The 14,509-nt window shown below is 39.5% G+C and overlaps 1 protein-coding gene across 2 annotated transcripts in view; it reads right to left on the bottom strand.

Annotated features, from left to right (window-relative positions):
* Positions 1-12,955, bottom strand: part of igsf21a (immunoglobin superfamily, member 21a) — a gene marked incomplete at both ends in the record, with an annotated part of 186,120 nt that extends 173,165 nt beyond the window's left edge. For both annotated transcript variants that reach the window (XM_080494498.1, XM_080494499.1), the window contains one exon: positions 12,817-12,955. In XM_080494498.1, the coding sequence (XP_080350624.1) occupies positions 12,817-12,955 (139 nt within the window). The remainder of the gene's footprint in view (positions 1-12,816) is intronic.
* Between the last annotated feature and the right edge of the window lie 1,554 nt (positions 12,956-14,509).

Here is a 14,509-nt window from a genome sequence, read left to right as displayed (position 1 = left end):
ACATACACACCCTCACAAACAACTGATATCTCCATACAGTCACAACGTGCATATTTTTGGGTTGTGGGAGGAAACAAAAGAGAGAAAAAACATGCTTGTAGAGGGATAATATAATAAGTATTTTCACTAAGAGGAGATATTGGTAATCATGACACCAACTTTTGGCAAAAGGGGAACTCAAACGATATATATATATATATATATATATATATATATATATATATATATATATATAAACCCGATATAATCAAGCACGGATCCGATTGTTGGATGTCTGCAAAAAAAATCGGTTCTGATTTTCCTGTGGTGTGGGGAGTGTTGAGAGCGATTTTGTTGGGTCCGATCTGCTTGGGAGGTCTCGGAAGAGATCAGCAATAATGAACATGTTCAATATTTCCGATGAGAAATTCTGTAACACAATATATCAACTGCGCATGTTCTACCTCTAAGAGGAGCCAAGGAGCACAGTGTGACGTCACATGTACCGGTTTTGTACAATTTTAATTCATTGGACAATATAAGCAGACCTGCACGGCACAGTGATCACTCAGTTTCACTTTATTATTCCTCACTGCTCTTCTTTAACTTCATAATTTTCATCAATTTGTTTTGAGGCTGTTTCCCCGGTGTGAATGCATTTTGCATTGGAATATTAATTAATCACCGTGACTGCAGAGTTGATGTGCCTTCCATAAATTCGATTATGCAAGATTTGGAATATTGAGGGTGAAGAACATAGACCTACATATATAGAGGTCTATGGTGCAGAGCCTGATACTCTGCTGAAGGATCGGTTAGTGTGTGGTGAACTCCGTAGTCACAACATACACTATCCGAACAGAATAGGAAGACCTTGTGCAATCTGTCTTTTGTCTTCAAGTGTGTGGTCTCTTGATCGGTGAAGATTTTGAAAATCCTGTAGTGTGTGCCAGGCTTTAATGTGGTCTACAGAGCAAAATGAGCACAAGTAAGTCCAAACAATGATCCGAAGCCAGAGAAAGAGACGCATAGCTTTTGTTGGTCTTACAGAGTATTGTATGTTTGTCAAATAAGTAATCACCTTGAAACTAAAAAGAAACACCCCCATCTGAAAAAAGGAGAATATCAGAACTATAGCAACTTCTGAAAAAAGCATGTTCTGATGCTTAAGATGAAGAACAAACTACATTTTTACATGAATTCTTTCTGGATATTCAGCAAAACACCAATCAAATCTAACCTTAACCATTTAAGAACTCAAAAAATATATATATTTATCTATTGTAATGGTTCAGAAAAATATTCAGCCTTGATAGTCAATATCTACATTTCCAGCTCCATGCGGATTCTCTTTCTCTGACTACAGACGGAGAACTCCAGAAGACTATGGTCTATGTTATATGTACAAGGAAATATGATGTAAAATCTTCAGAAATGGAAAAAATGCAACAAAAGCTGAATACTAGTAGTAGTAAACATGATGAAGGTTTGATAAACAGCTTCTCAACATCTCAAACATTATTTTCTTTCAGCTTAGACATGTTATTTAAAGATATTGAGGGACGAGCATCTCCAGTAACTTTCAGCGGATGGCTCCAAGTAAGACCAACCTTGCTTGATAAGTGCTCCATGGAACAATAGCAGCAGAAAGGTTCAGCACCTACGTTTTCAAACGTAAGCCTCTTGAAACTCCATCCCTGCAGGCCTCAAGAGATCACAACCACAAAGAAACCGGCTCAGTCAATGACCCTGCTTTATATCTTGCTATGTCACAAGCTAATTCTTCCAAGACATCTCTGCAAGCGACGAACAGAGAGTCATTACAGCTGCTCGAAGACAATATTTTGTTCCACTTTCCTGGGAACATTTGATTGTGGCAGCAACTTAACAAATAGAAGGTCTAAGCCAGATTTCGTCTGGAGTCAAACTAACACTGACAGCGTTATTGGACAGGAATAAATTAGATCATCACAGTCCTCCTGCCTTCATATAAAAAAAAAAATCAGAATGAAGTAGTACGATGAAAAATGTCCAGTGTAACCACCATAAGAGACAAAGCAATATTAAGCTTCTTGTTTTAAAAAAACCAAATAAAAAAAAACAGGGCCATGAAATAAAGTCTGAAGCAGGAAATAATTCCTTCTCTGTTATTGTATAATTCATGTCACGTGTTGGGGAGATTAATTCCCTGAACTTGCATGACAAGTTCTGCAGCGGATCAAAAGGTTTGCTGATAAATGTTATCATAAATGACAGATGTTATAGGATGAACACGGAGGCTCGTCGTATCATAGACTGGCTGCCGGTGGAACTTCACTAATACCTGCTCCTGTGACTCCAGACTGACGTCTTCATGATTCTTTTTTTCAGTCACGATAGAAAATCTCGGCGGCCAACCCTGAGGGGTGGAGAGGAAAGAAAAAAAGTCTCTCTGCGACTCATATGGAGGAGGTCAGCATGCATGAAAGTTAATAATCTGTTGTCATAAGATACGTAGCCCACACAATCCTTCCTTACTCCCATCTGCACAGATTCAGCCCATCCTGGTGACGTCAGTGTGCAGATTAGAGGGTTGTTTTTTTTTTTTTTTTACTTCCTCTGCCATCTCTTCCCTTTTAATCTGGACTTTTCATGAAACCTCTGTGATGCTGCATTCAACGTCTCAGAGATGGCTTTGAATAGCTCTCGACATGTGAAAAAAAGAATTGTAACTGACAAAGCAAAGCGGCGATTTGGGATATGTAGTGGTCCTACATAATGTGCGTATATGGAAGCATTAAATAGCTTGAAGTTATGAGTAGAAGAACAGGATGTTTCTCTTAGGTGAAATCATTGTTAATCACGTTTAGGAATAAAGCAATCCTCAAGAGTGGATGTACAAAATACAGAGGCTTAAACATATTATTACCATTAACAGCAATAATGGGAATTAGCCACAATACAATACACATAAGCACCGAGTATAATTATGTATAACATGTAGAGGAAATAAATCTTTACTGAATTTGACTTTGTGAACACAACTGCTTTGAAAACACATATTTAACCCCATGACCTTAATTAGTGCTTCGCTCTTTAAGCTACTGTTCTCGTACATCTTGTTTTATCTAAGAATGGTGAAACTTATATGAAACACAAGTCCTTCGCACTTTTGATCCTTCACTGTCATACTAGAACATACGTTATACATAATGTAACATGCAAGCTTAACAGAGAACAAAGTGGCTCTGAGTGATTCCACTTTTGTCAGGTCATTCTATATATATATATGTGTCTGTGTAAAAAAAAACTGCAAAGAATCAGAATGACAATTGATGAAAAGTCATCCGTGCACAGCATTACTCCTGGAAGCCTAAGCCCCCTTGTAGTGAACCGTGGATGCAGAGATAAGTGTCATGTATCATACAGAAGGCAGTCCTCGTCATCTTTAATAAGTAGGCTAATGTGAAGACGCAATGGCAGAGCAATTGTTATTGCTCAGCAACCATGTTTGAACACGATAAGCAAAATCGCATAATCCACATTTGCATGTAGGAAACAGTGAGGAGAGACTACAGTGAAACCTGCTGATAAATCCCGTCAAGAAATGCCCGGTGATGCCGACTGCTAATTTTAGAAGAAGAAAAAGAAAAGTATCTCACAATGAAATGCAATTTGATGTGAAGAGGGCAGACAATATCACTCACTTTAAATCAAAACCAGGAATGTCGTGATTTTCTATGAGTAGCTGATGTGGGAGACCATTCTAGAGGGAAGCATCTCAACTTTTTTTTTTTGTGTGTGTATCTTTGCAAACCAGCAGCTGCTGAGGGAATGCAAGTTGCTCCGAACTCCTACGCAAGCCAAAGACATCAACAAGTCTGCCTGCATCTGCATATAAAGGTCCATGAGGGTTGCAGAGAAAGTTCCAGTGCTGCTTGAACTTCTGACCCCGAACCTTTCGTTGTCTTTCATAATCAGAGGCTATACCATTTGATCATGTGGAACACCACTTCTGGAAACCAGAAAAATATTTTAGTCACAAAGGGTTCGTTATTTTGCAGGACATCTTCCTTTATTCTCCCTCTTCCTTTCCTTGCCGGGGGCTGTTGTGGTGGCAGTGGGGGAGGACAGATTTGTCACGACGGTTACAGACTCTGTTGCATTATTTGCATTGTGGAAGACGCACGCCCTCAGGTCCACCCCTGGGGTCCGAGAATACCACGCAACAAGTCATCTTGAATGCAAACCCCATAGCTGAAGATGCTCGGTGTAAATAAGATATGATAATGGATTTCCAGTGGCTGGCTTCACAGAAAAAGGCCACACTTCACTTGATTCCAAATGTCAAAGCGTCTGGTTGGAATGGTTTCACAGCGAAAAACAAACAGCAACCATCTTTGCCAATTCTGAGATTTTAATATTGCCTCACCTGTGGCTCGTGGCTTTTGTCGAGTATCTCCAAGGTGCCGTGCTATTCCAGCGGATGGCTCTGAAGAAACGTAAAGGTTTGTTTCAAAAGCACCACTGCCTCGGTGAGAAAGCCAAATGCACGCGTAGATGTGAAGTGTAAAGCCACTTCAGGCATGTTTTGTTAATTAACATCATTAGAGGTTAGATGTGCAATGGGATATTTTCTTTTCTCTCAGAAACGAGTTCACACAGAACCTTACCTCGAACAAGACACATTTTCAATGTTTTATCTATCTCGCCTTGTTTTTACAGCAGATGTTTCAGGGATGGCAACTTCCCCAGACAATCTGAAGCTTTGCACTACAATAAATATAATTTCGGTTTTAAGGGAGAGAGAGAAATTTCTACCCGTTGGTTCACAGCAGTTTCCATGTTCTCCCTGTGCTCGGGTGATCTATCTGAGGAGACATCTGCCTGTTGTCCAGTGTCAAATGAGATTCGCTTCAACCTAGTGAAATACAAGCCTGTAATAAGCCACTATTAAAAAACAAGGATAAACAGCAAAACTAAGACTAGATTTGTGTGATTTCTTACAGTTTCTATCGAATATCTGCTATATTGTGAACATCATGTCTGAACACTATAGCGAAAATCCCTATGAGTTTGTTAGTTCAAGCCTGTGGGTGGAAAATAGAAATGTGTTTGGATTTAAGTGTGAGAAAATATGTTTCTTTAGAGGAACAAAACAAAGGTCGGAGAGCGTTCAGTACAGCTGAATCTGAGGGCTGAACACTGGTTCTGATAAAGGTATAAGACCCACCTGTCAGCCATGTGGGGATGCTATACTGGGTGGTTTAGTGTCCAGTTATCCAAGGCTGACATGCTGCACGCAGCATGGTAAAAGAAAATGAATGAAAGCTTTGTACTGCAGGAAATTCAACAACAGACACAGATGCTCAGGGCCAATACAGACTATGTGGCTGCAGGTAGAAGAAGCATAGTGTTAGAAATCAGACCTAAATGTGTGTGCACAAATTGGCTGCTTTGTATTTTATTTGTCTATTATTCTTTGTGAGTTTGCAGTGTTTTTTGTTTGGTTTTGGAGAAAATGAAACCAAAAAATATAACACAAATCCTGATTGCTCTGGTCTGAAGCCTGTGTATTTGACAGAGTTTTTGGTTCATTTGGCAAACAATTAATGTATGTTTAACTGTATGTTGTTTTCTGTATTTGCAGGTTGTGACCTGGATAAATTAACAGCTTCTGTTGGTTTTTTTTTTTTTTTTGGGGGGGGGGTTGTTTGTTTTTGGTTCAGATTTATCACACCCATAATCTATCTTAATTTAATTGAGAACATTGTAAATCTGTTTTGTGAGTAAATATTTACATTTTCATACAGCTTAGTGTTGATGTGTTAATATTAAGTGAATCTGTTGATATCTGTACTTCCTGAATAGTGTTTGTTTTTTTTTAATCATTTCCTCTTGATCTAACAAGAGCACAGGTAAGGGCGATGTGAGCTAAAGCCAACAGTCATCTACAGCTTGCTTATTTTTGTGTCGTACTCCCAGAGCTACGGCCCAATCAAGTCTAGATTAAAGCAAATCCTTCCCAGAATTATATCCCCTCTCCCTGTTCTTTTCCACCCTGACACACATCACAATATAAGCACTAAAGATACCTTTGGCATAAAGCGGTCGCAGTACATCGACTTAATAATTGGACAATAAACTTCAAAATTTTACTGAAGTCCTGTGGCGACTGCATAACATCATCAAGATTATTTCAGGTCATTGAGATTTTTGTGTGAAAGCCATTTCGCTTTTAGCACACTTGTCAACGCGTACAAAGCTGGCTGAAGAGCTTCAACAAAGGCTGTCATTTCTGGGTCACCAACCTGTTTTAAGTTTTAATATTGCTCTTTCATTGCATTTAATGGGATTCCATGATACAAAAGGCAGGGTCTAAAAGGTGGACATAACAAAAATCATACTTTAATTGACGGTGATCACTGAGGGAGACAATTGGTAGCAGTATGTGGTATAGGCAGCGACTGCTGCGTCACTGGATTTTCTTTACCTTCAGTTAGGCGTTCATCTACAACCAGACACCATTTTATTGTATTAATCATCTAATTTGAGCCAAAGTACTCTTGCAACATGTAAGGGGTAAACTGTAAGCAGGTTGTGTTGCGTGTTGTGTTCTTATTTTTTGATTAAGCGACCACCTGTCAGCCATTAATGCTGTATATTTCCAGAAGCTGCAAAGACCTCATTTTGTGAAGAAAAGTGGACTCACTGATGCATCGAAGGCATCAGTGGAATACATCATAGAGATTGAAGACAAATACCCACTGAAAGATAGTGTGATTTTAAATTGCACCCTATTTCAGTGTACTGTACACTGAGCCCAGGCTGGTCTGTGACAATCAAACATATATCCAGAAATAAACTGAATCAATAAATGCATCCACCATTTATACTGCACATTTAATATTAAAAAAACACACTTGTGGCAAATCCACATTAAAAAAAGGTCCTGTGTTACAAACAAGTGTGTATATATAATTATTTTAAGTCAAAATGACAAACCAGACAATAGCGTTGCAATAAAAATGGCTTCTAATCTGCACATAATCATTTTATATAACTTCTGAGAGCAGCAGAGTGATGCAAAGCTTGGTGATTGTGAGATAGCAGCATATGCACAACCCATTTCCCAGCTTTATATCTCTCTCTCTATTCCTGTGAGTCAAGACCAGCCATCAGCAGCAGATAATCAAAGTTCACTGGAAACCAAAACCGCAATCCAGTACCTGTTCAATCTGTCCACACTGCTGTGACACACAGCCTGCAAGACGACCTGGAGTGCTGTGGCATAAGGCAAGGTAACATCTTGGCTGTTACAACAAATGGTTTGGCGTTTTTTTTAAGGGGGAAAGAAGCAAGACAAGTAAGATAAGTTGAGTTCTCGCTCAGTTTTACAGCCGACCACCTGTAGCCATGTCATTACACATCAGCTCTACATTGTCTCTGCATCTGCATTGTTAACTACATTCAAAGCTCTGTGTTTTAACTCTACTTTCTATAATTCCCACTATCCGTTTCACCTTTGCCCCCCTTCTTATCCCTGTAATATCCATGGATTTCCACATCTGACCGGTGGCAAATCAGCAGAGTTAGCGTGTCCCATTTCCTAATCTGCATAAAATCAGAGCAACTTGCATTGCTCTGCTCTTTGAACCTTTGTTCAGCTATTTACATTTGCATTTCGCTGAGGACAGACGATCACTATACATAGAGAAAAGAAAAAAACTGTTCACTTTATTCACTACAGCTGCAACTGAAAGAAGCAGCAAAACGTTACGCGTAATCATCTCGGGAAAGAGGCATAATTGATAAGACATACAGTTGTTTTCACAAAGTGCGAGGAGGACATTAGTCTGACTTTCGAGAAAGGCTTTATGTGAAGTGTAAATTAAAAAAGAACGTTTCCAACATTTGTCTGTGTAATGCTTCATCTTGAGTTTGGTCTAAAAAGCTGAAAAATATGAATCAGTTACAACACTGGTTGAACCAACTTATGTCAGAAGAAAAAAAAAACAGACTTCAAAAAGCAGCAATTTGATATCATTTAAATTATTTTTTCTGAACACTTATCTGTGTTCTTTAATCTCTTAAAGAAATCTCTGATGCTTTTTGAAACAAGTTTGTTCTTATTTCAATTGCATTGTTATAAGGACGCTAATATGACTTTGAGCCAACCTATGAGTAGTTTTTTTTTTGTTTTTTTTTTATCTTTTTTGGGGAATCATTGTGGAGGTGAGCTGTGTCAGGACAAAAAAGAAGGAGAAGGAGACGCTGTATGCAGCATATGAACCACATTAAGATGAATCAAACCATTTTACCACATCTGTTCTACAGCATGTACTTTTTCTTTCTTAATAAATGGCATCACATGGCAGTAGGTCATCAGCAGCTATGAATGGCAGTTAGAAATGAACCTTAACCTTGACACCGACTTCATTCATCTTGTTCTGGAGGTGATCTCAACTGACAATCAGTTTGTTTACATCTAGACTAAAAATGTGGTCATTATCTGAACATTCAAGTTCTCCTGTAAACAGCAAAAAATTATGGCAGTTGTCTGATTTTGATAAATATGATTAATTCAGTTTGATTCCAATCCAGGTCAATATTTTTTTATATCTTTGTGCATGGAGACCAAGTAATCTGATTCACTTAATTTCACCTTCATAAAAGACACCAAAGGACCAACAACATGCTAAATTTAATAAAAACCCAAATGCTAACACTGCCATGCCACCTGCAACCACACAGGATCAGATGTTTTGAAAATAAAGGGAGTTTGACGTCACGACATACAAAGTCCAAAAGAAATCAAAGTGTTCAAAAATAGAGTAAAGTCGAACTTTTCAATTATCGCATTTCTGAAATGAATATAAACCCATCAGATACAAATATGACAGTTTTGTGAAATCTGTCTATGGTTTTGTGTAAAGTTTCAGTGGATGACGTGCAGGGGATGCAGAATCTAACTCGGTGTATCCTGCAGGAAAGTATCAATCAGTATGGAGTATTATGGAGTACAGGATTGCTGAGAGTATTCAGAAAAAGATCCCTGACACATCCCAGCGGGTACAACATGACGTCTTGTGTCAGCAACTTCACCCACAGGTACGCACGAGAGCACAAGCTCTGGGCTCACACAGCGATACTACATGCTACACATGATTAAAGCATGAATGATACACTCATTAACAGCGAGCTGGAGTGTGTGTCTGTCTACAGTTCATAATACGCACCGACCTATGCCTATTGTCAACTGTAAAGCTGTTGGAGGTGCAACAGCGACAACGCAGAGGCTTCACATATTGTGTGCATGTGGAGTATGAATTAGCCTGTGTGTCATTTAACAAGTACTCATATCGGTATTCTGTGTGGGAAAGTAAAGTTTAGTGCTCATACTTAGACTCGTCCATTAAAAAGTGATTTCAGTGCAAACATATTTTTCATAAATGACTGCTTGGTCCGGAGAGTTTGTACAAAATGAAGCTACTATTGGCTAAATAATAAGGATGTCATTTTTTAAAAAGGGGACAATGTCTCCAAATTCTCCAAAGTTTTGTCCTAAATGTGTGGAGTCATGAAATAGCGAGGGGAAGTAAAACTCAGATTATCAATGATGTAACGGAAATAAGACTGTCAGTTTGGCTTTGATGTTTTGATATTTTTCATCTTTTGACTATGGAAAAAAATACATTATTAGTTTGAGTGTTACTTTTTCTAAATGTCTAAGTTAGCTTTAGTAAAAGGCAGCGTAGTTGCATAACCATACCCACATTCCCACAGCTGGTAACATGCATAACACATGCGTCTGCTACAGAAGCATAATATAGGAGATCACAGATTTCTTTTGTACTCTTACATTCCACGTCTGGGGAAGCACACTTACGTACTTCACTCCATACTCTCAAGCTATAAATATGTAACCATAAAATATGTAGTTAAAAATTAACCCTAAGAGGAACATGGGCCTACAGATGCCGGATGTGTAGGCGGCTCTGAAAAACGACTCCACGACATGTTTAACAGCGAAGAAGAAATTGCAATTTCTCGAGCTATGACGAGCTTGTAAGCACATCTGCATTAAGCAGGAAGCTGTGCCAAAGAAGCTAAAACAAGAACACATCTGGCAGCCAGCAATGATGCATGGACTTCAACTGTGAGGATGAAATGAGTTCGACTCGAAAGTGAAACGCTGTATGGGGCGAGGAGGAATTGTTGGGGATGGATAATAAAAATGAATAATACACATTTTGAGATGGGTTGTGAGGTTCTTGCTTCCTAAAGGAAAACATCCTCGACACACACAGGGAAAATCGGAAAAAAAAAACCCAAAAAAACACCTAATATATAATGTTTGATAGCTTGATATTAAAAAAATCACGTCGTAAAATGACAAACCAGCATCATCCAATACACTCATATTATACATCAATTTAGTTGAAACACAAGGCTTAAAACATTCAAGCAACCTGACCATGAGCCAACACAACTCAACTCCCAATAGCAACTGATAATTTTTTTACCTTTCACTCTGCTTTAAAGAGCTCACAGTCTGTATCCTTTACTAGTCTCCAGGTTTCATGCTATTGCACTTTATACTTTATTTTCCCGTGAAGAGAGCATAGAGTTATCCAGATGAGTGGATGTGGACGTGTAAAGAGGGACGTAAATATAGAGATATAGAGGTGTGGGCATTTTTCCTTTGGGTGGTTTTGTTAATCACCTGTGAAACACTTTGAGTTATATATCACTGGGCTAAAAGTCCAATATGAATAAAAAATGACTGATTGAGGCATACTACTAGGATTTGTAAAAAAAAATAACTGCATAAGAAAAAGACTGACAAAGTAGAATTTGTGGGTCTATTAATGTTATGAATGGATTTTGTTGAGACAAAAGCCAACAGCAGCCATCCAATTACAAGTCACAACTTCATTCCTCCTCAAATCCATTTTTACTTGCTTGAAAAATATCACATCTGTATGTGGTACTCAATGTTGGTTGTTATTGTTATGAGAGGACACACTGTGACTTGTTTGTGTGTGTCTGTGCATACATACTGTATATGTGTACATATATGTACAAATAGACATACACATGCGCTGTATGCAAATATGTTTGCTACCACTGAAGCACCTTGAGATATATATTTAATTTTTTTTTTTTTTAAATGAAAGAAATAAAGACCGGTTTGCTTATGTTTTATTTTTAAATATGTACATAGGGGAATAAAAGCCAAACCATGTGAGCATTAAGTCAGTGCAACTTAATTCCTTAGTTGAATTCTACCTTTCACTGCTGTTTACATGGTGAACACCTGCTTGTAAAAACCCCACAGTGTGTGTTTGGTACTGAGAGTTATATAAACATTTCCAAATCAGTATCGTTTGTTTGCTGAGATAATCTTATGTACTCGCACAGTCTAAGACCTGGAGGTAGTTCAGCACCATAATCTCACCAAGTCAACCCCCGAGGTATACTATCATTTAACACAGTGTTAAACTCAAGTGATATAACGATTTCCTGTATGGGTGGGCAAAGGCCAAAAAACACAAAAACAACGAGATCCTGGGCTAAGAGCTGAAGTTACGTGGGTTAGTTTGTACAGCATGCTGATGTTGTAGCCAGAAGTGAACTCTCCTCTGAAGTCCTTCAAAGACCACACTGCCACCAGCCAGTCCAGTGAGTGTGAGCCTGCAACTCCAGCAGAATGAGGAGTCAAACACTCCTGCTTTTCTCGCTCAAGAAATCAGATGCTAGTATGCAGTCTTGTAGCTATGCAAGCTTTAAATAATGAATATCATCTTGTACAAAACAAAATGCCTCTGGAAAAAAAAAAATCCACACATCATAGGTGAGGACTAACAATATCAGAACAGAGAGCAGGGAGACATTTTATACCGGGAGGACCTTATATGTTTCAAATCTTCCAATAAATGTGGCTTCCTTTTAAAATTGCAGCGCAAAATCCCAGTCCCAACACCCTCGCCACCCCCTCAAGAAAGAAGATGCATATAGGACGCGTCTTAGTCATTCCTAAAACTACACACATATTTATGAAAATCCGGGATTAGCTTTTATGTGGTGCAAAAAAAAAAAAACCCTGATCAATATTGTGTTTTTCATCCTGTGATATTCAAACACGTCAGCGGAGGATAAATAATAAAAGAAAGAAAAAAAAACACGCGACACTGATGGCACCGCTGTGCCGCCGCCGCGCGCGCGCACACTGCGCGCAATGCTGTGGAGAAAACGCGCACTTTCACGTTTCTGTATGATCCCAAACGCCAACAACTTTAATATCTGTTGAGCTCAGGTGCTGTCTGGCGTGTGGGAAAAAAAAAAAAAAAAGCCAAGAGTCCCCCCCGACAAACAAGACGGTGAGAGTGCGCTGTTTGTTGCACAGAGAAGTCGGTGCTGTCATGCGTGCTGGTCGCAATAGTCAATGCAGATGAATTAAGACTAAATTCATAACTGGGCCTGCCGGTAACATTTCTTCTCGGATTTCCTCTGAGCAAGATCGACATGAGAGGTGTGAGCTGAATCCGACACATTATGCGTTCTTTTTTTTAATTTCCATCCGCTCCTCCACGACTTGGTTGGCGCGGAGGGGGAAAGTTGGCACGAGGCAAAGCATGGCACCGATCGCCTCCATCCGGTTGTCCTGTTAATGGCCAGTTCGCAGCCCTATAATCCGCTGTCACATATGCATCCCTCAACTCATTAACAGTTTGTTAACCGTCATACGTGGATTTTTTTAAAAAAAGAAGAAAAAAAAAAGAGGGCGACCATGGGTTCCCGATCCGTTTAACAGGGGGAAAAAATAGATAAATAACATGACAGGGTCAGACTTACCGACTGCTAAATCCAGTAGATCTGCGCACAAGAGCAAGCACAATGAGAAGACCGTCATCTTTCCCTTATTTTGCAATAAATCCCAAACTCCATCTGCGTTTACATGCTCTCCGGGTCTCGGCTGTGTAATCCCCACCATTCCAGAGGTATGCGATTGAAAGGTGCCCCCAAACTATTCATGATGCAGCTCAAGTCTAAGTGGAGAAATAGGAGAAGTTGACAGTGAATGCAGCATTCAGAGCGGCGAAAATCGAGCATCAGATCAAAAAAAAAAAAAAAAAAATTATAATAAAAAAAAAAGAGTCAGAGGATGCGCTCGCACAACAAGCGGGATGTGGGGTTGTTGGGGTTTGGGTTTTTTTTCTTCCGCCGCACAGTTTAAACAATAGGGAGCTGCGCTGAGCCGCGGAGCAGAGAAAAGCTCTGGAAAAAACGGAGAGGTCTGGATGGAAATGTGCCTCCTCTCTCTCTCTCTCTCTCTCTCTCTCTCTCTCTTTCCCGCTCTCTCTCTCTCTGCTCTCTCCTCCCGCCCTTCACACAGACGCACAGTCATTCCTTAATACTCGCTCTTTTATTTCACACAATTTTTCTTAATCCTACCCTGGATTCAGACCCCTCTAATTCTGCCCATTAAGCCGCTTTATTTCCGATGGATTTTTTTCCCCTTGTAAAAAAAAAAAAAAAATAGATGATTTCCAAAGAGCTGTATACAGTCTGTTGCCTTTATCACACACACATGAAGCAACCCCTGTACTTGATCAATCAATCCATCGCAAAATTAATTATCATTCATTTTGTGTTTACCTGCTCCTCCTGGTTCCTCTTTAAAGCAACAGATGGGGCAGCATTTGCATCAAATGTCAATCAACAAGGCATGAGGTGGGATTATATGCAGTCTGGCCTGGTAGGAACTCAGAAGGTTGTGGGTTCAAGTCTCGACTGGAGCTGATGTGTGAAGTTTGCATTTTCACCCTGTGACTCTGTCATGAGTCGTCGTCCCCCATAATATTGCAGTATCCTCTCACAGCCTAAGAGCATGCATGAGAGGTTAATTGGTGACTCTAAAATGGCCCATAGGTGTAATTGTATGTCTCTGTGCATGATGTGTGATGGACTGGTGACCTGTCCAGGGCATAACCTGCCTTCATCTATTGTTGGCGATATGATCTGCTCCAGCGCTTTAGGCCCTTCACTTTATGGAGCTGTTCAAAAGATGGATGGATGGATGGGTGGTATTCGGTAAGGCAAAATTGTTTGAGACATTAAAAAAAAAAAAAACTGAGTCGAGATCCATAAGTCTTAAACCATCCATCTTCGATACTGCCTTTTCTAATTCCAGGATGAATCCTGGACACGTCACCAGCCCATGCAAAGCAAACACAGAGAGACATACAACCACAATCACATCTATGAACAATTGAAGGTCACCAATTAACCTTCCATGTATTGTCTGTTTTTGAACATTAGGAGGAAAGCTATGGTGGCCGAGAGGTGCAAATCAACAGTACAACATATGAAAGTCAGACTTATTAACGTTAATGGACTGAGATAGAAAAGCGACCCAGTCATGTTTTCTGGACATTTGGATCAATTAACACGTTTTTGTTGTTTGTGTGGTTGATCTCTACAAAGGTTGCGGGGCATGACTTGATTGCTTTCCTTCTCGGTCCGTCACAAGTCGGATTTAGTCGCT

The sequence above is a fragment of the Blennius ocellaris genome, assembly GCF_963422515.1.
Source record: "Blennius ocellaris genome assembly, chromosome: 4".
In the NCBI taxonomy this organism is placed as follows: Eukaryota; Metazoa; Chordata; class Actinopteri; order Blenniiformes; family Blenniidae; genus Blennius; species Blennius ocellaris.
The sequence above is the reverse complement of the archived record's forward strand: the minus strand, read 5'-3'. Positions and strand labels throughout refer to the sequence as shown.